The sequence below is a fragment of the Emiliania huxleyi genome, assembly GCF_000372725.1.
Source record: "Emiliania huxleyi CCMP1516 unplaced genomic scaffold EMIHUscaffold_70, whole genome shotgun sequence".
Taxonomy (NCBI): Eukaryota; Haptophyta; order Isochrysidales; family Noelaerhabdaceae; genus Emiliania; species Emiliania huxleyi.
Window position 1 is genome coordinate 399,623 of NW_005196755.1, and position 27,391 is coordinate 427,013.

At 65.0% G+C, this 27,391-nt stretch overlaps 13 protein-coding genes across 13 annotated transcripts in view; 7 read left to right on the forward strand and 6 right to left on the reverse strand.

The window, feature by feature from the left end:
* Positions 1 to 3,439: 3,439 nt before the first annotated feature.
* On the reverse strand, positions 3,440 to 3,969 carry EMIHUDRAFT_216676 (hypothetical protein; the record flags this gene model as incomplete). The annotated part of the gene is made up of 4 exons (XM_005761656.1): positions 3,440 to 3,500; positions 3,569 to 3,657; positions 3,736 to 3,841; positions 3,923 to 3,969. The coding sequence occupies 4 exons, from the start codon at positions 3,967 to 3,969 to the stop codon at positions 3,440 to 3,442; spliced, it is 303 nt and encodes a 100-aa protein (XP_005761713.1).
* A 1,697-nt stretch (positions 3,970 to 5,666) lies between these two features.
* EMIHUDRAFT_438123 (putative cytochrome-c peroxidase) lies at positions 5,667 to 9,877 on the reverse strand. The gene is made up of 10 exons (XM_005761657.1): positions 9,495 to 9,877; positions 9,271 to 9,378; positions 9,068 to 9,094; positions 8,773 to 8,850; positions 8,487 to 8,564; positions 8,217 to 8,274; positions 8,011 to 8,064; positions 7,861 to 7,942; positions 7,406 to 7,585; positions 5,667 to 6,262 (listed from the first exon to the last, which is right to left on the reverse strand). The coding sequence occupies exons 1-9, from the start codon at positions 9,853 to 9,855 to the stop codon at positions 7,406 to 7,408; spliced, it is 1,026 nt and encodes a 341-aa protein (XP_005761714.1). The 5' UTR covers positions 9,856 to 9,877; the 3' UTR covers positions 5,667 to 6,262.
* Positions 9,878 to 10,006: 129 nt separating this feature from the next.
* Positions 10,007 to 11,816, forward strand: EMIHUDRAFT_438127 (hypothetical protein). Its single transcript, XM_005761658.1, has 3 exons — positions 10,007 to 10,255; positions 10,803 to 10,862; positions 11,010 to 11,816. Exons 1-3 carry the CDS (start codon positions 10,051 to 10,053, stop codon positions 11,633 to 11,635), a joined length of 891 nt encoding a protein of 296 aa, XP_005761715.1. The 5' UTR covers positions 10,007 to 10,050; the 3' UTR covers positions 11,636 to 11,816.
* A 176-nt stretch (positions 11,817 to 11,992) lies between these two features.
* EMIHUDRAFT_67936 (putative short chain dehydrogenase) lies at positions 11,993 to 12,868 on the forward strand (the record flags this gene model as incomplete). Its single annotated transcript, XM_005761659.1, has 1 exon — positions 11,993 to 12,868. The coding sequence occupies one exon, from the start codon at positions 11,993 to 11,995 to the stop codon at positions 12,866 to 12,868; it is 876 nt and encodes a 291-aa protein (XP_005761716.1).
* A 541-nt stretch (positions 12,869 to 13,409) lies between these two features.
* On the reverse strand, positions 13,410 to 13,571 carry EMIHUDRAFT_311880 (hypothetical protein; the record flags this gene model as incomplete). Its single annotated transcript, XM_005761660.1, has 1 exon — positions 13,410 to 13,571. One exon carries the CDS (start codon positions 13,569 to 13,571, stop codon positions 13,410 to 13,412), a length of 162 nt encoding a protein of 53 aa, XP_005761717.1.
* Positions 13,572 to 14,298: 727 nt separating this feature from the next.
* EMIHUDRAFT_67933 (hypothetical protein) lies at positions 14,299 to 15,372 on the reverse strand (the record flags this gene model as incomplete). The annotated part of the gene is made up of 1 exon (XM_005761661.1): positions 14,299 to 15,372. One exon carries the CDS (start codon positions 15,370 to 15,372, stop codon positions 14,299 to 14,301), a length of 1,074 nt encoding a protein of 357 aa, XP_005761718.1.
* Positions 15,373 to 17,982: 2,610 nt separating this feature from the next.
* EMIHUDRAFT_311881 (hypothetical protein) lies at positions 17,983 to 18,391 on the forward strand (the record flags this gene model as incomplete). Its single annotated transcript, XM_005761662.1, has 2 exons — positions 17,983 to 18,114; positions 18,155 to 18,391. The coding sequence occupies 2 exons, from the start codon at positions 17,983 to 17,985 to the stop codon at positions 18,389 to 18,391; spliced, it is 369 nt and encodes a 122-aa protein (XP_005761719.1).
* Positions 18,392 to 18,714: 323 nt separating this feature from the next.
* EMIHUDRAFT_465422 (hypothetical protein) lies at positions 18,715 to 19,716 on the forward strand. The gene is made up of 2 exons (XM_005761663.1): positions 18,715 to 18,990; positions 19,055 to 19,716. The coding sequence occupies exons 1-2, from the start codon at positions 18,726 to 18,728 to the stop codon at positions 19,642 to 19,644; spliced, it is 855 nt and encodes a 284-aa protein (XP_005761720.1). The 5' UTR covers positions 18,715 to 18,725; the 3' UTR covers positions 19,645 to 19,716.
* Positions 19,717 to 20,973: 1,257 nt separating this feature from the next.
* Positions 20,974 to 21,192, forward strand: EMIHUDRAFT_46314 (hypothetical protein; the record flags this gene model as incomplete). Its single annotated transcript, XM_005761664.1, has 1 exon — positions 20,974 to 21,192. A coding segment is annotated over one exon (219 nt), but the record flags the coding sequence as incomplete, so codon positions are not given.
* Positions 21,193 to 21,643: 451 nt separating this feature from the next.
* EMIHUDRAFT_438129 (hypothetical protein) lies at positions 21,644 to 23,235 on the reverse strand. The gene is made up of 3 exons (XM_005761665.1): positions 22,799 to 23,235; positions 22,279 to 22,384; positions 21,644 to 22,027 (listed from the first exon to the last, which is right to left on the reverse strand). Exons 1-3 carry the CDS (start codon positions 23,227 to 23,229, stop codon positions 21,827 to 21,829), a joined length of 738 nt encoding a protein of 245 aa, XP_005761722.1. The 5' UTR covers positions 23,230 to 23,235; the 3' UTR covers positions 21,644 to 21,826.
* Positions 23,236 to 23,953: 718 nt separating this feature from the next.
* On the forward strand, positions 23,954 to 24,391 carry EMIHUDRAFT_216690 (hypothetical protein; the record flags this gene model as incomplete). The annotated part of the gene is made up of 1 exon (XM_005761666.1): positions 23,954 to 24,391. The coding sequence occupies one exon, from the start codon at positions 23,954 to 23,956 to the stop codon at positions 24,389 to 24,391; it is 438 nt and encodes a 145-aa protein (XP_005761723.1).
* Positions 24,392 to 25,867: 1,476 nt separating this feature from the next.
* EMIHUDRAFT_216692 (hypothetical protein) lies at positions 25,868 to 26,305 on the forward strand (the record flags this gene model as incomplete). The annotated part of the gene is made up of 2 exons (XM_005761667.1): positions 25,868 to 26,199; positions 26,287 to 26,305. 2 exons carry the CDS (start codon positions 25,868 to 25,870, stop codon positions 26,303 to 26,305), a joined length of 351 nt encoding a protein of 116 aa, XP_005761724.1.
* Positions 26,306 to 26,629: 324 nt separating this feature from the next.
* The window catches only part of EMIHUDRAFT_452899 (hypothetical protein), a gene marked incomplete at its 3' end in the record, with an annotated part of 1,590 nt that continues 828 nt past the window's right edge, over positions 26,630 to 27,391 (reverse strand). Inside the window, exon 2 of the mRNA XM_005761668.1 lies at positions 26,630 to 27,262. Coding sequence (XP_005761725.1) covers positions 26,632 to 27,262 — 631 coding nt within the window. The remainder of the gene's footprint in view (positions 27,263 to 27,391) is intronic.

Sequence of the window (27,391 nt, forward strand, 5' to 3'; positions counted from 1 at the left end):
CACCACAGACCAGAGAGAGGGAGGAGCTAACCATACGGAGAGCCCTCAGAACGACCCCCCTATCCCAGGAGAGGGTGGGTGGGGAAAGCGAAGAACCGGCGCAGCCAGAGTGCTGGCGCGGTCGCAGAGCCTGGCGCGGCCACCGAGCTGGCACGGCGCCGGGCCAGGAAGAGCAGCGAGAGAGCTGCAGGAGCAGCACGCAAAAGAGCGCGGCCACGAGGCACGCGGAACGTGCTTGGACGTATGTCGCGTCCTGAGTGTTCACGGAGAAAAATCCGTGAAGACTGGCAGGAGGGGATGAAGACCCTACATATGAGAAGACGCTCCTCAGTGAGTACCTGCGATAAAGTAGTAGCCTCACACGAGTTGGGGCCCCTACCCCAATCGTTGACGGCGAACACTGTTTCGCACCACAGCCCAAACGACAAACCTCCCCCCCACACGCCCCCCCCCCCCTTGGGGAGAGTTAGGGGGGGGGGGGGGGGGGGGGGATTAGGGGGAGCACCGAGCACGGAGTAAGCTCCACAGTAGAGAGACAGGCATTTAAGCGGGCGTAACTTCACCCTCTTTCACCTTGGGTACATCTAGGCGCCCTGGTGTGCAGCGTCGGTCTTCGGATCAGCGGCCAGCTTCCCATCTCTACACTCTAGGGCAGGGAACCCCCCCAGCGACGCTAGTGTGGGGCCAACGGTAGCCACAGCTCGTACGCGATCCCAGGGCAGGGGGGTGTGGATTCTGGAGCTCTAAGGGCCGGATAGAGCGAGGAAGGGAGATTGGTGTGCCTGTTTTTCGCGCTAAGCATTTTTTCCTAATATAAGACATTCATGCTACCCGCCTGCCCTCAATAGGCGAAGTGCTTGTTCTGGTCGAGGAAGCGGAACCACTCCATGGTTTTCGCGAGTGGCGGCTGCTCGTGGGGCGGCGGCCGCGTGAACTGGCATATTTCCCACCGCTTGCAGCAGCCAACCTCGTTGGCCATCATATCGCCAAACGGATTGCCTCCCTCGGGGTTGCAAAACAGGTGCGGCCGCAAATGGTGCATCATGCGCGTCATCCTCGCGGAGGTGAACCAGTCGAACCGCTTCTTAGTCTTCAGGTAGTGGTAGATCGTTGCGGGTAGCAGCTTGCGTTCGAGCGAGCGGCGATCGTCGTACTCAGTGATCGGGATCGAGGCCTGCGTATTGTGGGGCTGGGCTTTTGGAGGGGGCCTGGGGGGCCGAGAGAGGCCATCCAGGGCAAAGCACGCGCCATCACTAGGGACTCGTTCCTCAGCTCACGAAACATGAGGTAGAAGAGGTACGAGTCCTGCGAGAGGATCCGCGCCGACGGGTGCTTGACGGTGCTTGGCTGCCGCAGCTCCAAGTCGGGCACGCTGACGAGAGGTATCCGCAGCCGATCTCCGACGACGAACGCGGCGTCGGTCTTGATGACGGGTGAGAGGGCCTGCACAAGCGGCGTCGACAGCACGAGCAGCGGACCCGCCGCCATCGGGAAGGGCCCGACGGTGTTCTTGTGCGAACACTCGTGCTTGAAGGGCTGGCCGGCCGCCTTGGCGGCAGGGGTGGCGGCGGTGAGGGTAGCGTCAGGGCTGAGAGTGGCAGCGGGGAGGAGGACGAGAAGGAGGAGAGGGAGGAAGGAGAGGGCGGGAAGGAGAGGGAGGGGGAGGGAGGGAGGGAGGGAGGGAGGGAGGGAGGGAGGGAGGGAGGGAGGGAGGGAGGGAGGGAGGGAGGGAGGGAGGGAGGGAGACAAGGGGAGCGAGGATGGGGAGGTTGGGCCGCCTTGAGGTCGTGCTCCTTCTTCGTGAGGCGCAGCTGCTTGATGGGCCCGAGAGCCCAGCACACGGGTTGCATCTCGCGCGGCCAGTACGAGTACCAGTTGCGGATCGGCCCGTAGGCGGCGTAGCGGTGCGCCGCCAGCTGCGAGACGTCAGCCAGCACCGCGGTCGCGTTGTACAGCGCGTCATCATCCGCCCTCGCGATCCACCGGATAGCCGGCCGCCGCTTCGCTAGATCGAGCACGTACTCAAAGAAGGCCTTCTGGAGCATCCACTTGCCGATCGTCTGGCGCAGCGGCCGCGCCCTCCCCGGCACGTGCAGTAGCAGCATGTCTCCGCGCTCCGCGTCCCGATCGCGCTCGTCGGCCGGCATGGCAAAGCGCAGAGAGATGAGCTTGTCGCTCCGCGGTGCGAGGAGCCGGATGGCATCGCGCCGCCGCCACGCGTCGCCCTGGCGGAAGCTTAGGACGCCAATGATGAGCTGCACTGTCTCTGGCGGATCTGGTGCCAGGATCTGCTGGTTGGATGGCTCGCTGGTGGTGTTGACGGGAGCCAACTCGAGCTCACCCCGCTCTCCGATGTCTGCGTACCGAGACCGATCGAAGCGGCGGCCACCGCCCTTCTTGCCAGCCAAAGGCCAGCAGAGGCCGAGCAGCACAGCGTTGCGCAGCATATACGCACCCAACCAGCGGACTATCTGACCGTGGAGAGGGATGGCGTGGTCCAAACTTAGAGCCTGAACGCGCGCAAACATGCTTTCAAAAAAGCAAGAGTGTCTGGGTGTGGACGCGAGAATAGCTCCGCCGCTCATGGAGGCAACCGATGCGAGTCGACTGGTGTGTGTCGTCGTTGTAAGTATGTCGTGGTTTCGTATCAAGAATTTTACAAGAGAAGGCGGTCGCACGACACGATTCGCGCGACAGGCGAGGCGCGGGCGACGGCTTCCTCAGAAGCCGTCGCCCGCACCACAGGAGCAGTCACACCACTCCCACTCCGGCGCCCACCCGTATCAAGAATACTCACTCACACAAACAAACTACCCGTTCGTAGCGTCCGGCCGTACACAAGCACACGCTCTCGCGCAAGACCGAAGACCACGGTTCGTGAGAACGAGCGCAAACATTGTCGCTGCCCGCGCCATGCTGCTGCCATGAGCGACTCCTCGCGCCGCTACGGCTCTACGCGCTAGTGCGCCTCTCGCATTCACACACCGCCACCCGCCGTCTGCGTCTCCATCTCACTCTGGGCGTCCCTTCACACGGCGGAGGCCCCGCGGCAAGCGGGCCGATCGCCCGTGTGTACTTGTTACGTGAAAACCCGCTGGGACCCGGACGCCAGCACACACGGCTAGATTTCATGGCGGGCCGCCTAGGCTCCGTGTTGTGTGGAGTGTGCCCTGGTGGTGACTGTGTGTGGTGTGTGGGTGTGAATGAACGTGTCTCACGATCGCGAGCGATCGTGTTCGTCGGCCTCACCTCCAGTCCTTAGTCTTGCACACGTCTTGAGTACACAGTACACGCGCAGAGAGTGACAGACACGCACCCCGCTCGAGGCGCCTGGGGGGGGCCGGGCACTTGCCTCTAGTCCGCTCCCAGCCACGGCGCGTTCCGCTTTCAGCGCAAGAGCTCTCTTCTGCGCGCCGTCTTTTGCTGCTGGATGCGCTATTTACGAAGTGACCCGGTCGCGACACTCATTCATCGGGCCCCGCACGAGCCGCTGGCAGGCCCTGCGCGCAGAGTCGTCATGGAGAGGGCGCTCGCACCGAGCCGAATCGCGCACGTCGCGAGCCTTCACTCGAGAAGGGCGTCCCACTGAGGGGCAGTCGTGTTGCCGCCGCCGTTCAAGACACGTGTGTAGCCGCGGCCCTCTAGCAGCGCCTTGGCCTTTTCAGCGCGGCCTCCCGACCGTCAGTAAAGGAGGATTGGCGTCTCTTTGTCGTCAGGGAGTAGATACTCTGGCACCGTCGGATCTGACCGAAAGTCCCAAGTCAGCGCTCCGTCCGGTCCGGGTGTTTCGATGATCTCCTCTGGCGTGCGCAGGTCTAAAAGCAGAGCCCCGCCCTTGACACTACGGATGTCGTCGGGTGAGGCAAGCGGTGGCATGCAGAAGTGACGCTGGAGGCAGAGGGCGGACGGTTCGGCCGCCAACCTGCCCGCGATGGCGCGGTGCGGCAGTCGGCAAGCGCGGCGAAACATGCCGGCAAGAGTATGCTCGGTTTGGAAAAAAAGAATTTGAAACCACACGACACTGGGCACGGGACTGGCGCGCACTGGCACTAACACAGGTACACCACGGGAGCCGCCTAAGCGACTCCCGCGAGGACGGCGAGGCACTTAGCTCCGTGCACTCGACCGCCCTCGCTCGTGTGAACGCTCGCGCCGGCCGCCCATGCGCTCGCGGGGCTGCCCCACGTGGCGGGGCTCGTGCTGATGGACCCAGCCGAGGTGCCGAACCAGTTGGAGCGGCGCCGACGCGCCCCGCGCGACCACCAGCCAGCTTTTCGAGGGGCCCGAGCGCCGAGGACGGTGCGTCGAGAGAGCTGACACTCAAAGTAGCTGTCGAGTTTTTTGCCTCTTTTTGAGCGCTGCTGCTGCACACCCAGCCCACCAGTGATACGAGACGCACCGGATTCAACCCTGGCAGCGCTTGACCGCCACCCCGGTGACCGCCCACAGGTGGCTGTTCGCGGGCGCGGCGAGCGTGCCGCTTGAGCGGACCAGGCTGAAGCCACCTCAGGACCCCACCTCGAGCCGGTGGCGCCACCCGCGACGCTGCCCGCCTTCGCCGCGCCAGCCGCCGGCTCGCTGCAGCCGCAGGCCAGCGCGCGGTACCCGACCACCGGCGCGCCCGCCCGCTCGCCTCCTGCGCGCCTCACACACAGTGATCACCTCGCGAGCGGCCGACAAAGTGAGCGCACGACCACCTCCCTCTCACTCACGCTCTGACCGATGCTCAGCCCGTTTGTTCTCGCCGAGAGGGCGCTCAGGCCAAGGCAACCATCGCTGGCCTCTCGGCCGGCTCACGGCCGCTCAAAAGGTCGCGGACCCGCCCGTCGCTTGCCGCCCCACACTCGCCACTGCCCGCGACACTATCGGCCACCTCCCCCCTTTCGTCACCCCCCCGCCCGCGCCTCGCCCGCTCGCCGTTCGTCCACATGCTCGCGCCCGAATTTCTACCTCCTCGTGATCCACCCGCCACCCCCCCCTCGCCTCACCCTTCCGTCAAACTCAACAAGTTGTTTGGTATTGCTAAAAATCTCTCTCTCAAACTCATCCCGTCTAATACAATATACACACTGACACTTTACCTCCCAGAGGCAGCTCGTCCCGGTCCGCCACGGCCATCCTCGGCCTCCGAAGGGACAAAACTGAAAACAAACACGTGTTGAGTTGTTTGGTATTGCTAAAAAATGACCGAAGGGCCCCCGGCCGCGGCGCGGTGCGGCGAGTCACAAATCCGACGGCAGAGCACGGGTGACGGGGGGACGCGGGCGAGTGATCTGAGGTGCAACTAGGCGTATACGTATGCATTGCTCGCACTCAACCTCAGCGCCCGGCCCGGGCAACCGCGAGGTATTTCTTCTCAATGCGCGATGGTCGAGCGTGGAGCGACCCGGGGGATGCCCCGCGCGCCTGACCCAGGCGCGAAAACGAATCTGCGAGGCGTGGCCGCTCACGCGGCCCGATGGGGAGGAACGGGGCGAGCCCCCTCCAACCCACCCGCGCTAGGTCTCGGGTTTGACGCATGGGGTCACTCCCGCGAAACTCGGGAACTAGCCGGGGCAGTCGGAGAAGGGGCAACTCCGTGCACTGACGGTCGGCCGTCAGAAAACACGCCTGCGTGGATCGCGTCACACCAATCCTCGCTACCCAACGCGGCCAAAGGATATCAACCTCGAGAAGGTCGAGAACCAAGCCACTGCACGTCTCGAACCCTTCGCGCGACCCGACGCTCAAGCTCCCCCTCGCGAACGTGTCGGCGCTTCTTTCGCGTGTCGTGATGTCTAGCGAGCACCCTCTCGTGGTGAGGCTTGTCGACTCGGGCGGCGGCCTGCGCCTGCGTCTCGCCGCCGGCGGGGTGGCCTCCTTTCGCCCTCTGGTCGACACAGGCTCTGCTCTCACCTGGCTTCCAGCGAGAGGGCTCGGACGAGGGCCTGGCCTCTCGCTGTCAGGCCGCAGCGCCCGAAGCTGTCGGCCCACGGGCTCGAACTTCTCGATCGTATACGCAGACGGAACGCACGTCGCGGGCGTGCGATGCTCCACGTTGCTGTCGCTCTCCGCGCGTGCCGCTTGCGCCGGCTGCGGCCAGACCAGACTCCGCTGGCGGCAGCAGATTGGCGCTGCCACGACCATCCGTGAGGATCCGGCGCTCGCGGGTGCTGGCGAGAGCGGCGCGCAGCGTGGCGTCTTCAGCCTGTCTCCTGCAGCAACCTCCGCTCTCTGGCCGCTGCTGCGGGCTGTGCGCGACCGTCCGTCCATCACCATCGCGGTCCCACGCACCACCGCAGCCGTTGTGCGCTAGCCACGCCGCCCCAGCAGGCACCTGCGCGCTGCGCTGCGGTAGGCGCGCTCCCTCGAACTGCGCGTCGGTCTCTCTGTCGGCGGCGGGATGACCGAGATGCGAACTCCTGCTCCCCGCTCGCATCCGGAAGACATTCGGCGCGTGCCATCGTATCCGCAGGCGCGTCGCCCCTCCGCCTCGAGGCGCAGCGCCGCCACTGGAGCTTCGACGCCCGCCTCGCCTTCCGGTCGCCTCTCCCAGACCTCTCCCAGACCCGCGCCGCTTGCCGTGTCTTCACCGACCGTCACCCAGTTGCCCCCCCCCCCCATCTCTAACGCCTCGCCCTTCCACTCACATGCCCTCCCCATCTCTAGCGTCTCGCCCTTGCCCTCAGCGCATCCTTGAGGCCGGGTAGGGCGCCTCGCACCGCGCGCTTGCGCGCCCTGTAGGTGGAGGCGAGCGTGGGGGAGCGAGGCAGACGCCGCCGGCCCTTCTTTCTTCGGTGAGGTGCAGCTCGACACGGGGGCCACACACACCGCCGCGCCGTCCCGGCTGCGATCCAGTCTACTCGCTTGCGCGCACGCGCCGGCGTCGCTCGAGGTTCTCGCCGGCTCCTTGCGCGGGGAGCGGCGACTGCTGGTGCCGCTCTCGCACGGATGCGGCTCGGCAGCCTCCCCGGCGGATTGCCTGCGCGAGACGGCGGTGCCGATGCTCCGCCGACCGCACCTCTGGATACTTGGCTTGCCCTTCCATCAGCACTTTGACGTGACGTTCCACGCGGGGCGCGGCTCGCCGCAAGCGGGTACGGCACCGCTCCAGCTGCTGTTCCGCGCCGTGTCGGGGGCAGCCCGCCGTGGCCCAACCTCCGAACGAGTTGAGTGAGACGTATAAAATCAACACGAAGCCGCAACGCGTATTAGCGCGCGGTGTGCTGCAACTGACTGTATCGAGTCACCAGACTCCAGAGAGAACGCGACGAGTGGACGAGACACCGCCCCTCCCCGCGGAAACACGGACACGCAACGTCCTCCAACGAAAAAGACTGCATTCACGCAGCCCTAAGCCTAACGCGGCTATTCCACCATACCGTCCCTAAAGCCGCAGCAGCCAGCACGACCGCCGCGAGCTTGGCTAGACGAACGCCTCCTTGCTCAGGTCGCACCCATTCTCGAGCAGCTTGAGGAACGCGGCCGCAAAGTCGCGGAAGAAGAGCTCCTCGTCGGCGGCGTACGCCTCGACGTGCTTTTTGAAAGCCGCGTCCTTAATGAGGGCCACGTCGGTCGGGAGCATCATCAGTGCGCCGCCGTCCGCCTACGCGCGTCGCCCTCTGCCCTCAACCGCCCCGCCTGAATACGGAGCCGAGGTCCAGCCGAGGCACAACCGAGGTGCATTCAAAGTGCAGTCGAAGTGCATCCGAGGTGCATCCGAGGTGCCAACAGATGTTGCATACGAGGTGCATCCGATGTGCATGCGAAGTGCATTCGAAGTGCATTCGAAGTGCATCCGAGGTGCATTCGAAGTGCAGCCGAGGTCAGCCGAGGTGAGGTGCAGCCGAGGTGCAGCCGGGGTGCACGAGACATCGGCGCCTCATACTGCATCGGACCCTTCCACGAACCGGCGACGGGGCAGTGCGCTGAGGGGGCACCGTGCGTGGTCTTTGGCGTCCACCTACAGAAGAGAGAGCTGTGGAGGGGAAAGAGAAGGGCGGGCAGGAGCTCGTCGTCCTCCGCGTGCACGTCTTCTCGAGCAGAAACGTGTAGTACTCGTTGGAGAATGCGTTCTCGCCGTACCTATGCGGCAGGCGTGCGTCGGGCCCGGTCAGGCCGGAGAGAGAGTAAAAGAGAGGGAGAGGGAGAGGGAGAGGGAGAGGGAGGGAGGGAGGGAGGGAGAGAGGGAGAAAGAAAGAGGGAGGGAGAGAGGGAGGGAGAGAGGCTGCACGCGCTTCCACGGCCCCCAGAAACCGGAGCGGTCGGTGTGGCAGCGGCCCACCGCGTGCGCGCCTGACGTTTGCAACACACGCCGAGCCGTGACTACGGTCTCGTGCCGTGTGCTCACAGCATCGCGCGCGAAGCCGTGGGCTACAGATACAGCCAACTCAGCTCCACGACAACTGCACGACAGCTGCAAGACAGCTGCAAGACAGCTGCAAACCGTTGAACGCGCTTCTATCGAGTGCGAATCGGAGAGGGCTGAGGCATCTATGTCCCCGCGCCCGAGAGCGCCACGATCTCTCGGTCGTCGAAGCCCATCCGATAGAACACATCGCGGAGATGGGCGGCGCCGAGCGCGCCTATGTGGAGAGCACAACCCGATGTGGAGACAGGAAGCGGGGTGTCCTCGTGAGCAGTGCCTTCAACGGATTCGACAATTACACGATCATCAGCGGCCCCTCTCTCACTGCTTATTAGGCTGCATTACACCGTGTCATAGTACAGCCGAGTACGTGAGACTTGGGAATGCTCACTCGAAGGACCCGTGTGCCATCTAGCCGAGCGAGCCGTCGGGCAGCCGGTCGTCTGGAGTGAAGCGCTTGTCGCTCGCCGGCGCCACGTTTGGCTTCGGCGCATCGCTCCTCCCTGTTGGACGTTTTGCGGGCGTGTCGTGGACATGTCGTGGATGCGTCGTGCGCTTGTCGTGCCCTTGTCGTGGACTTGTCCGGACGCGTCACGGGCGTGTCGCGGGTGTGTCGCGGGCGTGTCGCGGGCGTGTCGCGGGCGTGTCGCGGGCGTGTCGCGGATGCTTCGTTCATCCCACTGAGTGGCGCTGGCTCGGGGGCGGGCTGACGGTGGCAGCCTGGACGGAACCCGATGACTGGCCCACCTACGTCATCAGCATACTAAAGGTTGGATGTGAGCGCATGGTCTCGTGCTGCATGCTGAGCAGTGCGTCTGGATACGAGGCAACGGGAGCTCTGAGGTCGAGAAGCAACAAATCTCGGGTATTCTCTCGCAGTCTCGGGTGAATTCGGGCGTTCTAACATCTCGGAAGCGGGCCACCCATCGACTCGATGGCGACGGCGCCGGCGCAGACGATCAGGTCGGCCCACGACGCGGCCGGGTACTTGCTCTTGATTGGCTCCAGCAGCTTGAGCGCGTGGCAGAGGCCTACGCGCGACATTTCTTGTCTACGATCGTGATTGGCTGCTGAGCAGAGCGACTGAGAATTGCAGCCGCAAGCGTGCATGATCGGATGCTAGTTTTCGCATGCTACGGTCTCAGGCCCGCATTGCCGCCGTGGTTGATCTCTGGCTCAAAGCGGATGGTCCCGCCCTCCGTGCCGCCCGAACCGTCCTTGGCGCTGAACGAGCCGGCACTGTGCCATGCGAGCCGCACCATCATCGGAGCAACGTAGCCGCCGCCCCCCTTGGCGCCGTCAGCCGCGTCCACTGAGGGATTGAGGGCATCCTCGTCCTCGTACAGCGCTGCAAGATCCTCCTTGACCTTTGACCACGGGGTGCCCTCCGTCTTGCACTCTGCTGTGCGCGAGGCTAGTGCGCCACTGGCTGCGAAGGAAGCTAGAGCTGCTCCGCCTCCAAACGCGGCGACAGCGCGAGGGAGGAGCCGTCGGCGAGCGAAAACCATCGGGCAGTCCGTGGGGGGAATTCCTGTCGGCTGAAAAACAAGGAAAACTTTTTCAATGCATGTCTCTTCCCTTTTTCCTTGTTATTTTCGACTCTCTGAAAAAGAAACACCCCGCGCTACGGCGTGAGCTTTGCCCAATCCCTCCGGCCATCCATCTTTCAGCAAGCGAGCTCAAGCTCACCTCTCTCGGCGACGATGCTGATCGCGCTGACGGCGTGGCAGCCGGGCACCAGGGACGCGGCGGTCAGACCTGCGCGGGTCCGCATGGCGCTCCAAGCCAACGCCGTCGACGCTGCCGATGTGCCGCCTCCGTGGAAGGCAAAACAAACGGCGGCGGGCCACCCCTACTGGTACAACACCGTGACCGGCATGTCGACATACAAACACCCCTCCCTTGCCCCTCCACCTGTGCCGCAACTTTCGCCGCCCTCGCCCTCGCCACCGCCGCCGGCGCCGCCCACGCCGCCTCTGGTGCTGCCGCGACCCGTGCTGCCGCGACCCGTACTGCCGCCCCTGCCCCCACCGCTGCCGCCGCCTCTGCCGCCGCCGCTGCCGCCGCCGCTGCCGTCGTCTGCCCCACCGCTGGGGGCGCCTCGCCAGCCCGCGCCCTCAAACGAGCTGGCGCGCGGCGCCCCACAGGGCTCTCTGCCCCGAGCCGGAGTCGTGCGGCCTTCGCGTCGGGTGTTGGCCACGCCGAAGGCGATCCCGCCACCCACCCCCTCGGGGCCTCCGCTGCGGTCGCCGCAGGCCGCGGCCGCGCTCGGCCTTCCGGGGGCGGAGGCGGAGGCGCGCGGCTGAGTGGCGAAGCTTGTCCCCATGACACGTCCAGGACACGCCCAGGACACGTCCGAGACGCGTCCCGTAGGCCTGGCTTGCGGACGGGGAGCGGAGAGGGCGGAGGGACGCCTTCTCACGCGCGCAAGGGCGGCGGCGCCCAGTGATGTCCCCGCAGCTCTCGCGTTCGGGCGCCAACCGCCGCGGCGCCCAGCGGCATGCAGCCGAGGCGGCGGCGAGGGAGGCGGCGCAGGCGGCGGCGGCGGCGCAGGCGGTGCAGGCGGCGGCGGCGGCGCAGGCGGTGCAGGCGGCGGCGGCGAGGGAGGCGGCGAAGGCGGCGCAGGTGGCGGCGAAAGTTGCGGCGGAGGCGGCGGAGGCGGCGGCGAAAGAGGCGGCGAGGGCGGAGATGCAGACGCGAGACGCGGCTTCGGCAGAGGTGCGGCTGCCGGTGAGGCCGGAGGCATCGCGCTTCCCCGGGGCTGAACGCTTGCCCGTGCCTCCTCTGACGCCGCCCGTGGGGTGGAGGATGCCGGACGGCACACCGCGGGACCGGCGGTCCTTTCGGACGGGCCCTCCTCCATCGCCCTCCGTGCCTCTGCGGCACCCCCCGCACGCTAGCCCCGGAGCAATCGCTAGGCTGGCGGCGGCGCCTGCCTCGGAGGCTGTGCCCGAGCCGCCGGCGCAGGCGGCGTGGAGGGCGGAGGTGCAGCGCCGCCAGACGCGAGACGCGTTTGCGCGCGGGGTGGGCGGGCGGGCAGATCGGCCGCTGCTGCGGTCGGCCGAGGCCGAGGCGTGGCGCGCGGACCTGCAGCGCCGCCAGACGAGGGACGCGTTTGCGCGCGGTCACATGAGTTTGCAACCGGCTGGGGTGGCGCCAGAGGAAGCGGCACAGGCGGCGTGGAGGGCGGATGTTCAGCGCCGCAAGGCGCGCAATGCCGCCACGCGCGCCCGTGGGCGTTTCCCCTCCGATCCGCGGTTCCCGCCAGCACAGGCGCCACCGTTGTAGTTACCAGGTACACCTCGTTGATGAACGCGCCGGCGTCCAGTCGAGAGATCACATTCACAGAGAGACAGAGTCAGAGAGACGGAGAACGTGCGCGGGCTCGAGAGTGGGCGCCGGCGCGAGCGTGTCGCGCGAGACGGGCGGCGGCGAGAGTGCTGAGTGGCTTGCGCGCGCGTCGGCCGTCGCGGCCGCGCGGGAGGGTTTAGGCCCCCTCTCACAAACGTCTCATTTGCCTTCAAGATTTCAAAAGACGTCTCCGACAGCTCTCTCTTGTGAATGTGGGTGACGTCTCTCTTTACGTTTATGTGAATGTCGGTGACGGAGCAAAGAGGGCCTGGCGTCGACACCATCACGCTCACGATGCTATCGTGCTGGCTACCGGTTTCTCTCGCGAGCACGCTTGCGCCGCCTAGCGCCATCGTCATCGGCGGCTCGAGTGGCATGGGCAGGGCCGCGGCCATCGCCGTCGCCTCTCGCGGCGGCAGCGTGCTTCTGGCGAGCCGGACACAGGCCAAGCTCGACTCGGCTGCCGACGATATTCGTCGTGAGGTACCGGACGCCCAGCTGACGACTAGAGTGCTCGACGCTCGCGACGAGGCAGCCGTAAAGGCGTTTGGTGAGGAGCTCGAGGGTCGCTGGGACGCGCTGATCTGCACGGCGGCCGGCAGGGCGCCACACGGGCCGATCGGCGAGCTTGACACGGCCGACACGGCCGCGCTGTTCGACTCCAAGTTCTGGACGGCTCACAACGTCTGCAAGCACCTCGCGCCGCGGCTCGCTGACGGCGGCGCGGTCGCGCTCACCGCTGGTCTGCTCAACCGTCGGCCGGGCATGAACTGCTCTCCTCTGGCGGCGGTGAATGGCGCGCTCGAGGGCCTGACGCGTGCGCTCGCCCTCGAGTTTGGGCCGCGGCTGCGCGTCAACTGTCTGTCGCCGGGCTTCTGCGATACGGAGCGCTTCGACCACATGCCGGCGGAGCGCAAGGCGGCGATGCTCGCCAACACGGCGGCGTCGCTGCCGCTGCGGCGCGTGGGCGCACCGAGCGACATGGGCGAGGCGCTCTACTACCTAGTCAGCGCGCCCTTCGTCACGGGCGTCGTGCTCGACTGCGATGGCGGCCACCATATCCGTCAGTACGCGGACGCATCCTCCGACCCGATGCGCGCGGGCGGCGGCGACGTCGAGCTCAGCGCCTGGAGAGAATCGAAGAGGCGCGGGGCAACGGCGGGTGAATAGATGATTCCCGGCACCTGCATAGGGTGCTATCCAGGGTTTACACTTTTGATCCGCGGGCCGGACCGGGCGGCCTGGCTGGGCTATGCGTGTGGATGGGCCGTGGGCGGGGGGCCGGGGGCTGCAGAGAGCCAGAGACCCGGAACTCTGGCCGCCTCGTGTCGTCTAAGTTCGCGAGTCCGAACACCAGCGTCTAAGTTTGAGCCCGTCTCCTTCCGGGGGCTTAGTTCAGCCCTCGCCTGGGAGCAGGTCTACTACCCTACCAACAACCCTTCAGGGGGGGGGACACGCTCGGACACACGGCACCCCCTCGGTGTGGAGCCTCCGCTATAAACTCCCGGTACAGTCACACACCGAGCACGACTCCACAGAGGTGCGCGCCAACCGGCACAATCCACAATCCACAAACGACAAAGCACAGACCAGGCAGCAGGTACAGTGCATCCCGAACCCCATCCTGCGCTTCCATCAACAGCGGCACCTTTCGGGAGGGGCTCGGCGAGGACTTCCAACCGTGTCACAAACGCGGTTTAGCACGCGTGGCTTAAGAGCACCGCATCCAGTCGGACTCGTCGCAGCACATGCCCGGATGGCCTTCTGCCGCTGGCTGGCCCGAGCCCATCTTGCAGCCCTTGAAGGTGGCGTGGTTCTCGTTCGACGGCTCACTGCCGCAGCAGTCGGAGTCCGCCTCGCATTCAGCCCACATTTCGAGGCACCCTGGCGCCGTGCTGAAGGAAGCAGCCGACCACAGGCTGAGGAGGAGGACGAAGGCCTGCAGGGGAATCATGAAGCGAAAGCAACAGACGAAAGTGAGAGCACCAGGGCGTGTCGTTGCACTGTTTGTGCAACGATGGGCGCGGTAATTCTTTTTATTCTTTTTCCTTGCAGAGTAAAATTCTTTTCCCTTGATTTTGCGCTTCTCCAAGTTCTCCTTAGATATGAGCTGGAGCCTTTCTATCTCTAATCACGTCATTCGTCGCCTTCGTCCCCTTCGTCCTGTCTATCTAATTTTCGGCGAGGGCCCTTGTGCAAGCACTTTTAAACGAAGCCGTGGGGAGTGGGGAGGCTCCTCTATATGCAATATGGCATAGACGTGGAGACGCGAGGGTCGCCCGCGGACGGCGCGGCCGAGCTAGCCGGACCCGGTCGACTAGCGCCCCCCACCCCGCCACCACCTTTTGTGTGTGGAGAAGTTTACCTTAGTCCTTACCTTACCTTACCAACGGTGGATACATGGGCTTGCCCGGTGTTGACTGTGAGACTGAGAGGGCCGTCGCCCCCAAACCGGGGTGGGGGTGGGGGGGGCGGGGGGCTCGCAGCGGCGATCTGAGGCAGAGCTCTCGGGTTTGGGCGGGCGCCCAGCGGCAAACGCGGAGGAGACGAGGGCAGCGGTGTAAGCATCGCGGCCACCCGACCCTGGACTCGGCCCGCCGTCATCCCTCAGCCACCGGAGCAGAGGCTGGCGCGCCACCGGCTCCGGCGGTGAGGGAGGACGCCTCCGGCATCGCGCCGCCGGTGGCCGCGCCGCCGGTGCCGGTGGCGACCCACCTCGCTCCAGCGGCACCCCTTTCGAGCTCGAGCCCCATGACCTCGCGCATTAGGGCGGCCATCACGCGGTCCACGGGCGCGCGCACGATCAGCTTCGCCTTGGAGTCCTTTGGCGTTCGCTGCAGGTTGACTATCACATACCCGCCGCCGCGCCGGTGCCGACACGGCAGCGATCCCGCCGGCTCAATCCGGAGCGAGGTGCCAAGCGCGAGGATCAGGTCCGCTCGCTCGCAATGCCTCTCCGCCTCAGTGAGCTCCGCCTCTGGCAACGGGTCCTCCCAGTCGAGCAGCGTGTCGCGCAGCACGCCGCCGCACGCGGCAGAACCCGCCGCCTCTCCGACTCTGGTGCAGTAGCGGCCGGTGGGCTGGAAGGAGATGGTCCCCACGTCGGTCTCGCGGAGGTACAGGGCGCCGCACGCCTCGCACCTCTCCTCGAAGATGCACCCGTGCAGCACCGCCAGCTTGCTCCGTGGCAGGCCAGAGCGCTGGTGCAGCGCGTCGACGTTCTGCGTGACGACGTACTTGAGCTTGCCGAGCCGCGCAAGCTCGGCGAGCGCGTGGTGGGTCAGCGTCGGCGACGCGGACGCAAAGTCGATCGCGCCCGAGCGCGTCTCGGCGGGCGGCGCAGCCGCTCCGCCCTCTGCCGCACCGCTGCCCGCTGCCGCGCCCGCCTTTGGCTTGCGCTTGCGCTTGGCGCCCGCCTTGGGTTTGCCGGCGGCGGCGCGCTCGAGCGCGTTCTGCGTCGTCCAGATCCCGTCCGGGCCGCGAAAGTCGGGGATGCCCGCGGCGGTCGAGATGCCGGCGCCCGTCAGCACGACGAGGTGCTCCGCCGACGAGACGAGGTCGACGAGCGTGCGGAGCGAGAGCTGGAGCTGACGCTCGGTGTCCTGCTTCTCGGGGAGCCCGCACACGCCCTTGTGGGGATACTCCTTGAGCCGGTCGGCGTAGCCGAGCGACATGCCGCTGCCCGGCGGGAGCTCTCGCGTCTACAAGTCGAACAAAGACCAACAAACAAAATGCTCCCCAAAGAAGAAAAAATCGCCACTACACTCCAAGTGCGGCGAGCCGCTCGTTGTTAGGACGCTCCACGTAGTAGACATACCTGTGCCAGCGTCGGCGAGTCACGCGACGGAACGGTGTACACATGCGGTCATAGTGGACGCACGTACCACATATAGCAGCTCAGGAAGGCGAAGGTGAGCGCTGGAGCAAGCCGGTACTGCCGCGTCCCAAAAATTCGCGCGCGAGCCGCAGCCAGCTTCTCGTCCTCGTTCATGGGTGGACGGCCCAAATCGCTGTGGAGTCGAGCGAAGACGCTGTTGATTGATTGATGGGAAGGCGAAACACAGTCCGACCAACGACTGGGACACCAACGCGGTATGGGTGGACGCTAGACGGGCGATGACGGTCACACAGGAGCGACACACAGAACCACAAGACAAGACACGCTGTGCAGGCCGAGCCGCGTGGGGTTGTTTTCTTTTTCTCGGGTTTGGGAGTTCTTTTCTCACTGAACCCTCTAGTTTTAGTTGAGCCTCGCCTCGGTATCAAGTCTGCCTTGCAGCTCCGGCGCTTGCACGGCCCGTGGCCCTGGGCGGAGTGCGCGGCTGCCGCTCCTTCACTGTCCCCGACCCGTGCGCCTTCTCAGCGGTGGAGGGGATGTTTTACTGCCACCGATCTCAAAAAAATAGATGTCGGTGGCGCCCACCGCGCCGCCTGTCAGCAAGTGGCCGTTCCACACTCTCTGGGCACCGACACAACGGCGAACAGAACTGACATGGCGACTGACATGGCTGAGACAACGGACTTTTTGTGCGCACAGCTTCCAAGAGGTACCTTGTCTTTCTGCCAGAGCCTCACCGGTCCGGTCTGCGTATCGACCCATCCGCCATCAACTGCCGACCACTCGCTTCGTGCACGCTCACGACGCCAGGAGGCGGCTTTGCCGGGTTGAGGAGCGCGTACAACTCGTGGGACATATGACTACCATTCCGACGACGGGGTTGGATGCGGCGAGCCGCTCGTTGTTAGGACGCTCCACGTAGTAGACATACCTGTGCGCAGCGTCGGCGAGTCACGCGACGGAACGGTGTACACATGCGGTCATAGTGGACGCACGTACCACATATAGCAGCTCAGGAAGGCGAAGGTGAGCGCTGGAGCAAGCCGGTACTGCCGCGTCCCAAAAATTCGCGCGCGAGCCGCAGCCAGCTTCTCGTCCTCGTTCATGGGTGGGCGGCCCAAATCGCTGTGGTGGAGTCGAGCGAAGACGCTGTGCTTGGCCGAGCCGCCCGTGATCGTTGTTTTCTTTTTCTCGCGTTTTGGGAATTCTTTTCTCACTGAACCCTCTAGTTTGTGTGAGTGTGTGTGTAGTTGAGCCTACGCCTCGGTATCAAGTCTGCCTTGCAGCTCCGGCGCTTGCACGGCCCGTGGCCCTGGGTCGGCACTCCATCTCGCTGGTTATAGAGCTTGCCCATGCATGTGGGTGCCTCCGCAGACGCCTTAAATTCAGTTTCGGAGCAATGGCCGTCGCTACGAACACGCACAATGCACACGTGCGCCAGCACCTCGACCTCAATCTTCTGGGCAACCAGGTACTTGCACAGGAACGTCTCGCTGTTTTGAAAGCGTCTGGCCCTTTCCTGCAGGGGCTGCGCACTCAGGAAGGTGTGCAGTTCTGCGCTGCGATTCATGTGCACGTCGAACATAGCGTCGCGTGTCCCAACCGCCGCTCGATCGTTCACGCCCCACCAATGATGGAAGTTAAAACGAATCTGCGAGGCGTGGCCGCTCATGCGGCCCGATGGGGAGGGGCGGGGCGGACTACAGGGATCGGCTTCTTACACAGCCCTTCCCTGCAGCGAGCCCCCCTCCAACCCACCCGCGCTAGGTCTCGGGCGGCGAAGGGGTCACTCCCGATCGACACTCCCGACGACCTCGGGAACTAGCCGGGGCAGTCGGAGAAGGGGCAACTCCGTGCACTGACGGTCGGCCGCCAGAAACCACGCCTGCGTGGATCGCGTCACACCAATCCTCGCTACCCAACGCGGCCAAAGGATATCCACCTCGAGAACCTCGAGAGTCCGCCCAAGCAAAAATAAAATACACCGGATATGATATGTGTGTATATGGCACACTGCCGAGGTGTGAATAACCGGCGCAGCTGTGAGCGCTGTCGGAGAAGGGGCAACTCCGTGCACTGACGGTCGGCCGTCAGAAAACACGCCTCCGTGGCTCGGGTTACACCAATCCTCGCTACCCAACGCGGCCAAAGGATACTCGCTTAGTGTGGGTAAACCATAAAAGTAGGTTTGAATTCGTCCACGTAAGGCTTGGTGAGTGGTTGGGGTGGCCTCAGGCATCCCCAAGGGAGCCTCTGCGGTGCCACATAAGCAGCTTGGTGATTGTCGAGACTTTAAAGGATTCGTTTGAAGAAACGCAAACAGGCCAGACACTACTATGGTCACCAGTAAACAAACAATCTCTCTCTCTCCAGTAAACGAAAATTCGACTTTGAGGGATCATATCTCAAAAAGCCGGGAGATAGCATAGCATTATTGTTGCATATTATGCCACATAAGGTCAAACTTGACCCCACAAGCATCAAGAACCCGATGCTCCGGCTCGACTGTGCCGGCACACTGCCTCCTCGTGCCAGCTGCTCGCAGGCCGTCGCGGCCCGTGGTGCACCAGAGAGAGAGGTCGACGCGTTGCCCCCGCCGGCGACCCCGCGCGGCTCAGGCCAGCCAGAAGGTGTGTGGTGACGGCGCCGTGGCAGGAGTGCGGAGAAGAGCTCGCCGAACGCGAGCAGCAGATGGCCAAAGTGTGCCAGCGCGAGAGCCTCGCGAGCGGGCGCAGAAGGAGCTCGCCGTGACACGATGCCGGGCGGTGGTGGTGCTCTGGCGGCTGTGCACAGTGGGCAAAGTCAGGCTGCAACAGGGCAGCACGGTGGTAGTGCCCTGCTGCAGCCTGGCCTGACATGCACAGGGCGAACAGAGGCACTACTATCGTCCGGCGCTCGTCACCGAATCTGGGCCAACTTCGACCGCCGCCACAGCTCGCCACGAGCACGCAGCGACAAAATGTTGACTGTACGGAAGTTGAGGCTGGTCGAGAGGAAGAGGCTGCCGTGCGAGCCGGCAGCAGGCTGGCTCGTCGTGGACTGCCGCGGCGACTTTTATGGGTTTCTCTGTTCATAGTAGCGTGCACGCTACTATGGTGTAGAGTATCCACCTCGAGAACCTCGAGAGAGCGCTGTCAGAGCGGTGTTTCGACACCGATATCGTTCAAGGAGCCTTCGGTCGTGTAACACATGGGCCTCAGCGACGCCTACGCCGACATCCGCGTGCGGTGCGACGCCGCGGCTGAATCGTGGCCGCAGGCGGACGGGGTGCGGGCGCACTGCTGCCGCGACGAGAGCGGCCGCTACCAGCCGCCCGCCTTTTCCGACGGCGACGGTCCGATTGGCTGCTACGCGATGCTTGCTCAAAACTCGCAGGCCGTCCGCGTGCTGCGGCTGTGCCGCCAGGCCTTTGACCGCTGCGTCCTCGCGCCAGTCCGGTCGGCGCTTGACGCGGGTGCCTGGCGACTGCTTCGATTTGCCATTGCATGACACAGATAGCACGTGGAGCATGCTCCTAGGCCGGCAGCGTGACTCGCTCGACGAGCTGCTCTTCATGGCCGATGAGCGGACGTGGCACATGTGCGTCGCCGTCTTTCACGAGCACCCGAGCCTGATCGATGAGGCGACGCGCCAGCGGTGGCGCCGCGTCGAGCCGAGCGAGGCGAAAGCGGTCGGCGAGGCAGTGGCGGCGCGCACCGCGCCGATGAATGCGCCACGTCTCGTACTCGACTCGCTGTGCGTGTGCGCCGACGGTGCCCTTATCGCGGGTTTTGTCGACGACGAGCGAGGCTGCGCCGCTGCGCTGCGCGAGGCGTGCGCGCGTGCGGGCGGCGACGCGTTGGGAATGCTCACCTCGCGCCCAAAGAGACTGCTCCACGTCACGCTGGGCCGGCTGCTCGGGCGGGCGGAGGGGCTGCGGCCAGAGCAGGCGGCGGCGATCGCGGCGGCGGTGCGGGCTTTCCACGCGACGCCGCTCCGAGAGCAGATTGGCACCGACGACGACGAGCTGCAGGCCTTTGCGCTGCGCTCCGTCGCTCTGATGAGGGACAGTGTCTGGTGGATGACGCGGTGTGAGGAGTTTAAATCGTGGGAGCTGGCAGAGGGGTGAGCGATGAGCGAATCCCTCCCCACAAAATGTCCTAGCTCGTAGATGGTAGATCAACCAAAACGATACACTCGAGTGACTGCTCCCGGTGGGGCGTGGTCGCGCGCTCTCTCTCTACTCCACGACGACGCCATGCGCACCGCATCACGTTGTACGTGCCTGGATTCAGGCTGCCCCCCCTTCCAGCAAATCTGATCCTCGATAAGACCCCTAGGATTTCCGGGGACGAGGACGAGGAATCTATTCGTCCACACATGGTCCCGGGGCCTTAACGTAACATCGATATTAGTCGCCGTTCGTCGGGGCACGCTATCCTGTGCAGTCAGGGCGGCAAGTGGGGGCGGGGTGGAGTGCCCAAATCGTCTTTACGTTGGGACCTCTCTGCCCAGTCCGGGGGTGCGTCGAACCTTTTCCATCACCCTGTCGGAAGCGGCGTGCCGGTGGAGGCACGTCCGGGTTTTGGAAGTAAAGATATATTACTTTTTTTTAACGTAACATCGATATTCAATCGTGAGGGGGGCGGGCTAAAACTCGTTACTGCTGGAGAATCCTTTCTGAATGCCACCGTGCACCGAGTGCATGGGGGCACCTTGCAAATCACTAGCACCGGGGCGCGAACACACCCGCCCCGAACCCCGTTTGCCCGCGCTAGCACGGCCGCGGCAGCTGTACGGTGAGGACGCCTGCCGGGGGTAGGGTCTAGGTAAGGTCAAGCTTCTCCGCACACACACACACAAGAGGGGGGGGGGGGGGGGCAAGGTAAGCCTCTCCCGGATGGCGGGAGCTGGCCCGGCACACTCAATGTGCAAGGCCAAGCACAAGCGTGGCTGGGGAGCTGTGTGAGAGTGCCTAGAGCGTGTGTGTGCAGGAGGCCACGGCGTCGCCGCGCCTTGGCTGAGGCCGGGGGCGAGGCACGGCACCCCTCCCACAACCAAAGTCTCGTCGAAAATGCAGTCGGCAGAGGCAGCCCCTGAAGCGGCGGCCTTGGGCATCTCCACCGTCAGCACGCGCCGCGCCGCGCCGCCGCCTAGTACCATGCCTCCAGAGATCTCGAACCCAGCGTGGGTTCGGTTCTAGGACGTGTCTAGGAACTCTAGGAAGTGTCTAGGAAGTGCCTACGACGTGTCTCGGAAGCCACGCGCGGAGGGCTTGGGAGTCTGCAGACGCGGAGGCTGGGGGGCGGCGCAGCGTGCGTGCGCACCTCCCTCCTCCTCCCCCTCCCTTTCCTCCTCCTCGATCACCCACTCGAGATCGCCAGCCACCACCGGCTGCGCCAGCCGACCGAACAGCAGCGGAGGGCCTCCGTCGCCCGCGTCGACCACCTGCAGGAAGGGTCCGAGAAGGGTCCGAGAAGGGTCCGAGAAGGGTCCGAGAAGGGTCCGAGAAGGGTCCGAGAAGGGTCCGAGAAGGGTCCGAGAAGGGTCCGAGAAGGGTCCGGGAAGGGTCCGAGAAGGGTCCGAGAAGGGTCCGGGAAGGGTCCGAGAAGGGTCCGAGAAGGGTCCGAGAAGGGTCCGAGAAGGGTCCGAGAAGGGTCCGAGAAGGGTCCGAGAAGCGAGAAGGGTCCGAGAAGCGAGAAGGGTCCGAGAAGGGTCCGAGAAGGGTCCGAGAAGGGTCCGAGAAGGGTCCGAGAAGGGTCCGGGAAGGGTCCGAGAAGGGTCCGAGAAGCGAGAAGGGTCCGAGAAGGGTCCGAGAAGCGAGAAGGGTCCGAGAAGGGTCCGAGAAGGGTCCGAGAAGGGTCCGAGAAGGGTCCGAGAAGGGTCCGAGAAGGGTCCGAGAAGGGTCCGAGAAGGGTCCGAGAAGGGTCCGAGAAGGGTCCGGCAAGGGTCCGGCAAAGGTCCGGCAAAGGTCCGAGAAGGGTCCGACAGCCGGCTACACACCGGCGTGGCGCGGTGCCGGTGGCTGGCACTCGTGGGAACGAGGGGGAGGGGGGGAGGGGGGCGGGGCGGGCGGGGCAGGGGGGGGGGGGGGGCAGGCGGCTCAGAACCACAGCCATGGTCAGAATCATCTGCTTTTACGCGTCATCTGTCCCTATCTAACGAGTTGTTTGCTTCCTCATCGCCGCGGGGAGCGGGCGGGCGGCAGGTCAACGACATCAGGGGCGATGTGGGGAGATGTGGGGAGATGTGGGGAGATGTGGGGAGATATGGGGAGATATGGGGGGTATGGGCGGACCGGTCAACGACAATCAGGGGAGATATGGGGAGATATGGGGGGTATGGGCGGACCGGTCAACGACAATCAGGGGAGATATGGGGAGATATGCCCCATCAGCGAGACTTCGGTCGCTCGTGGCGCGCGGCGGCGGGCGGTGGCGTGGGGGGCTGCGCGCGGGCGATGGGCAGGCTGTCTCCTCCTCTCCGCCCCACACTCCGTCCTCGTACAACACCTACGGTCAGCTCAGGTCAGGTCAGGTCCGGCCAGGCCAACCTGTCGGCACATCGCGAGTCCACGTCCGGGAAGACGCGAGCCCGGCGGCATGCAAAGTGCAAGGCCCGATCGCGCGCGCGCGCGCGCGTGTGTGTGTGTGTGTGTGTGATTGGTGTGTGTGTGTGTGTGTGTGTGTGTGTGTGTGTGTGTGTGTGTGTGTGTGTGTGTGTGTGTGTGTGTGTGTGTGTGTGTGTGTGTGTGTGCGTTGACCTCGCGCGACTCGTCGATTCGGATCAGCAGCCAGCCCTCCACCACCTCGCAGCAGACGTCGCGCCCCTTGACGGCGTCGTCGAGGTAGAGAGAGACGCTCGCACACCTACCCTCTCGCGGTCTCGGGTGAGGCTGTCCGGCAGGGCGAGTGCGGTGAGTGCGGAGCACTGGGGAGAAGCACTACACCCGCGTGGGGAGAGCAACTACACCGCGGCCCTCAAGAGCCTAGGCTCGAGAGAGGCAACACCTACTCTCTGACAGTCGTCGCGGAGCTGTGTGCCGGCTTGGAGCTTCCATCGCTGATGGGGGTACGCCCGGCCTGGCGCTCTCGCATGCCGTGGCGCGGCACCGCGCGCGCTCACGCCGCCCACCTTTGCTGCCTGCGCAGGTGTGGCTCTGTCCCGGCGGCCCCACTCTCAGGAGAGCAACTACACCGCGGTCTCACTACACCGCGGTCTCAGGAGAGCAACAGAGGGCAGGAGAGCAAACGAGAGAGAGCAGTGGCGGGACGTGCGCACACCGTTCGCCATTCTCCCATCGGCCCCACGGCTGCTCGCCGCGCGTTGGCGTCGGCGCCACCGCGGCCGGCTCGAGGTCGATCACGCCCTCCTCCGCCTCCTCCTCCTCCTCAACGCCAAACGAGAGGTCAATATCGCCCAACTCGCCGTCGCCCGCGTCCGGCAGGGAGCCCTCCTCGCGAAGGCGCGCAATGTCGGCGAGGAGTGCGCCGCACTCGGCCGGCCCGACCTGCTCCTTCTCCAGCAGCGCGAGCAGCGCGGACTCTGTCGCGCCGCTCTCAAGCATCGCCTGCATCTTGCTGAGCAGCGCCGCTTGAGGTGACGATGCGTCAGCGGCGCACCACGGCCCGGAGCGCGTGGCGTGAGGCAAGCCGAAGCGCTGGCAGCCGCGGCCGGCGATGAAGCCGAGGGCAGGGAGGAGAAACGCGGCCATTTTCTACACTTAGGGGACTGAGGAAAAAAGAAATACGCCTCGGTGATGCACGCCCTGTGATCGGGTCGGGGTGCGCATTGTGCCTCTGTGTTCGTGAAAAAAAAAATCGTTGCGACCGGACTTGGGACGCACGATGTGAGCTTGGACGCGCGAACTCTAAATGGAGACCGACGACGCGGCATCCAGATTCCGGACCGCCGCCAACGCCGCCAACGCCGCCTCCGTCGACGAGAAGGACTCAGATGGCGCAGAGGATGCGCCTGCTAAGGCACGCACCTCCTACATCGAAAGCCCTACAGCCGCAAGATTCCGAGCCGCCGCCACCTGAGACAGGGCCCTCGAGGCAGGGCCCCGGCGGCCCCGCGGGCGGCGGCGCGCACGCGCAGGCGTTTTTTATGCAAACATGCAGCAACGGGCCGGCCTGCGCAGCCTCTAACTATTTGCGCGATGTGCGGTGCGGCACGCGAGCGCTACAAGGACTCGGCGACTCAGTTGCCGGGCGGGGTGAGTGCGGCCTCCATGAGCAAACCAGAGGTTCGTTGCAGAGTAAATCGAAAGCCGGTTCCAACTAGTTTGCCGCCGATATGTAATTCTTTTTATAGTGTCTGCTGTGAGAGAGGGTCTTCTTTTTTCAATTCTTTTCCTGCTTGCACGGGAATCATTTGTTTCAAGACCATACCACACACGCCCAAAACCTCAACCCTGGCGCTTGCCATACCCCGCAATGCCGGGCTTCTTCCCCGCTTCGCCCGCTACGATGCAGGCCACACGAGGGTTGGCTTGGCAGCCAAAGATCACCTGCTCTCAGCGGCTATGGATTGTAATCATGGCAGTTGCAGCCGTCGGAGCCTTGGTCATCATCGGCGTCACTTTGCCGTTTGGCGTCGCAACTGGCGGCGAGAAGTCAGACCCGCCATCATGGTTCGTACCTATGCTCGCTGTTGGCGGCGGCCTCGCCGCGTTTGTCATGGCCGCGGCAACAGCCATCTTTTGCCGCGATGCAATGTGCGGCGTCGGCCACGAAAGCACCATCCGACGGACTGTGGCAGCTATGGAAGCGGGTGAGGTGGCGACGGCCGAGACGGTGGAGTCTGAAGCCACTCCGGGTTGCAACAACCCGCCATCCTCCGTCGCCGCCAAACCATCTGAGTGTGAGAGCTGAGAGTGTAGATGAAAGAGGGCTGGGGTTCGTGATACTGTCGTGCTCTAGCAGACGTCAGCATAGTACCGTATACGTGACTGTGGCGTGATGGCGTGTGCTATACGCCCTACGCGCAAAAACATAGACGGCATGCCGGCGGCTGCCGCCGAGCCAGCTTGCGGCCTCGCGATCCGGCTGGTTTCCTCATCGTCCGGACCCGCTTGACCTTGACCGTGCGAGACGCGGGGTATCAGGTCTAGATATCAGTCTCACCGTACTCTACGGCTCTTTACCGCGGCCGCTGGGGGTATCCCCGGGGATTGGTTTGCGGATACGGCTTCAGCGTAGAACGTACCGCCTTCGCTTTCCGAGCACGCATACGTGGCACGGCCGACACCCGCCCGGATCGGCAACACTAAAGACGACCACGAGGGCCGAGGGCCGCCGCGATTGCGTGCGCGATAATCACTCTCTGCTCACACACTAGCGGCCACAGTCGGCCGGCTCACCTGATCAAGGATGTGCTGCAGCGATGCGAGCCACGCCTCGCGCGCCACTTCCGTGCACAGCGAAGCGGGCGCGATCTCGAGCAGGCCAAGCTTCTGCACGATCACGCGCATCGCGATTGCGTGCGCGTCGAGGCCAACCTTGCAGGCTGCGTATGCGTATGTTGCGCCAAGGTGGTTGTGCACCAGCCAGAGAAGGTCGTCCGCGTTTGTCACGCGAGCCGGAGACAGCAGGATGTTTTATTAACGCCTTGATGGAGTGCCCAGGTCTGGGACCCCTCGCGAAAGCCGCGCCGCAGCTTGAGCACTTGAGCACTGGATAGGGCCGATTCCGCGTGGTACGGGACCCCTCGATCGTCTCGCCCTCCCTCACTGGTATGTTCATTGGGGGGGGTCATAACAAACACGGTGCGCCGCAGCTCGCTCAGTGATGGGTATCCCTGGGTCTCCGGATATTAAAATGAACTCGGGGGCACGGGACGCGGCACAAACGGGGCACAAACGCCAGGCTACAAAGACGGGGAGGCACGTAGTGACCAGAAGTATATTTGTGTTAGAACAGTAAGAGAGAGGGAGTCAGAGAGAGAGAGAGAGAGAGAGAGAGAGAGAGAGAGAGAGAGAGAGAGAGAAGAGAGAGAGAGAGAGAGAGAGAAGAAATACTTCAACTGTGAACGCCTTCTGTGCTGATTGCGAATGGGAGAAGGGTGCGCAAGCTTCCCACAACTTCGACAGTTCGACAGTTCGACGTTTCATGTCGCCCCGAGTATCGGCTGTGCATCTGAACCTGCTTTCGCGCCAGAGAAGCTGCGAGAGCTTCTCTAACGTGATGCAGGGAGACTCGCGGTCGCCGCTCGTGCGCGGCGACGGGCCGGCGCCTCCTTGCGGAGACGCCGCCGCCCGGTCTATTCCCTCCTCCTCTCCATGCAAGACGGTGCCTTGGACGCCGCCGCGGACCTCATTAGTGAAGGGTGCTGTGACCACCTCTACCGGCATGCTCCCGCCATCGTTTTGCCGCGCGCCGCTCCGCCTCTGCGCCGTCGGGCTGCAGACCTCCGCCTCGGCGCGCTCGGTTCTCTTCCCGGCGGTCCAGAATGACTCTGCCGTCCGGACCGACCCTGCGTCGGCGCCAAGCGGGCCCTCGGAGGGCCTGCCCTCGGGCGACGGTGCGGCCGTCCGCCCTTACCCTAGCCTGTGGCTCTCGATGTCCGACGAGCCCGCCGACAACGGCTTCGACTCACCCGACCTCTCGCCGCCCGCGTCGAGACCTTCGGGGCTCGCGGCCGCGTACAAGCGCCGCAAAATGGAGACTCCGGCGGCGGCTCGGTGCGTCCCATCAGAGAGCCCTCCGGCGACCCGCACGCTCGTGCGGCCGCCGCCCCTGCGGGCGGCTCGCGATCGCCGCGCATGAAGGGCGGCGCAGGCGCGGTAGGCGCCCGTGCCCAACCCTCTCCCTCCCTTGCGGGGGGGCGGGGCGCAGACAGACAAGGTTCGTGAGGTCCTTGTTGTTTTCCCCCCCCCCCCCCCCTCCCCCCCCTCCCTCCCCTCTCTGTCCCCGGCCCTCTGTCCCCCCTTCGCCATGTGGCCTACGTGCGTTTCCCCGTGGCCTCGCTCTCCCTCTTAGCGGTTGAGAGTCGCAGCGGCGGAACGTCAGTCCTCGTCACCCCTGGCAGAGGGGCTTTGTCTATTGGTGATTGTTTTGTCTATTGGGGAGGCCTGACGCGCGCACTCTGTCTGTCGGTGCGGCGTCCATACTGTTTGGTACATATCATGAAGGCATATAACATGACGTGAGCCGGCGGAACGTAAGAAAACCCCAAGACGCGCGCGACACACACACATGCGTGCGAGAAGTCCGAAAGGTGGGGACGAGTAGGGACGCGCGCGCGCAGCACGTACACAAGATCCGAGCAGCGGGCGTCCAATAACGTACAGTCGGGGGCAAGCCCACAGAGGGAGAGAGGTACGGCCTCCCGCCGGGTGGCGATGCTGCGCCGCCGCGGCACTGGGCAGTGGTGACAAGACAGTGCGAGGATCCGGAGTTCGAGGGGGGTGTGCGGCGCAGTGCACCGCTCTCCCCGGCCCGGCCGGCCTCTCAGCGGCCACGAGGAGGGGGAGGGGGGGGGGGGTCCATGGGGGGCGCAGAAACTCCAGAGACGGCACGGGCGCGCGGCAGGCAGCGCGGCACCGCGTCAGAGCGCAAAAGAAACCGCGTCGGAGCGCGGCAGAGCGCTCTCTCGGACGCGACATGCGAGACGCCGCGGCGCTGCGGCGGCGCTGCGGCGAGAGGTCGAGGACGCGCCGAGTCGGGTCGAGGTGCCAGCAGCGCCCAGCTGGTAGCACCCGGGACGAGACTCGGGGCGGCGCCTGCTCAGTCGACGCAGCGCGCCTGCGAAAGAAAGGGAAGAGGGGGGGGGGGGGGGGGTTAGACGGGCATCCCAAGCTAGGGCTGTGGGGGGGGGGGGGGGAAAAACACCCTCCCCTTTTTCAGGCTTTTTTGGTGGGGGGGTGGGGGGGG

What these genes read in the sequence shown, in the direction of transcription:
- EMIHUDRAFT_438123 (XM_005761657.1), bottom strand. Translation starts at nt 9,855, where the DNA reads ATGGTTTTCGCTCGCCGACGGCTCCTCCCTCGCGCTGTCGCCGCGTTT. An exon ending in CGTCGCCATCGAGTCGATGG is followed by an intron (nt 9,095 to 9,270) that starts GTGGCCCGCTTC and finishes CTGATGACGTAG; the next exon opens with GTGGGCCAGTCATCGGGTTC. An exon ending in GGTTTCTGGGGGCCGTGGAA is followed by an intron (nt 8,065 to 8,216) that starts GCGCGTGCAGCC and finishes CCTGCCGCATAG; the next exon opens with GTACGGCGAGAACGCATTCT.
- EMIHUDRAFT_438127 (XM_005761658.1), top strand. Translation starts at nt 10,051, where the DNA reads ATGCTGATCGCGCTGACGGCGTGGCAGCCGGGCACCAGGGACGCGGCG. An exon ending in CAAACACCCCTCCCTTGCCC is followed by an intron (nt 10,256 to 10,802) that starts CTCCACCTGTGC and finishes CAGTGATGTCCC; the next exon opens with CGCAGCTCTCGCGTTCGGGC. An exon ending in GCGGCATGCAGCCGAGGCGG is followed by an intron (nt 10,863 to 11,009) that starts CGGCGAGGGAGG and finishes CGGCGGAGGCGG; the next exon opens with CGGCGAAAGAGGCGGCGAGG.
- EMIHUDRAFT_465422 (XM_005761663.1), top strand. Translation starts at nt 18,726, where the DNA reads ATGGGCCTCAGCGACGCCTACGCCGACATCCGCGTGCGGTGCGACGCC. An exon ending in CCGGTCGGCGCTTGACGCGG is followed by an intron (nt 18,991 to 19,054) that starts GTGCCTGGCGAC and finishes GCATGCTCCTAG; the next exon opens with GCCGGCAGCGTGACTCGCTC.
- EMIHUDRAFT_438129 (XM_005761665.1), bottom strand. Translation starts at nt 23,229, where the DNA reads ATGGCCGCGTTTCTCCTCCCTGCCCTCGGCTTCATCGCCGGCCGCGGC. An exon ending in CGATGGGAGAATGGCGAACG is followed by an intron (nt 22,385 to 22,798) that starts GTGTGCGCACGT and finishes GCGAGAGGGTAG; the next exon opens with GTGTGCGAGCGTCTCTCTCT. An exon ending in GAATCGACGAGTCGCGCGAG is followed by an intron (nt 22,028 to 22,278) that starts GTCAACGCACAC and finishes AGCTGACCGTAG; the next exon opens with GTGTTGTACGAGGACGGAGT.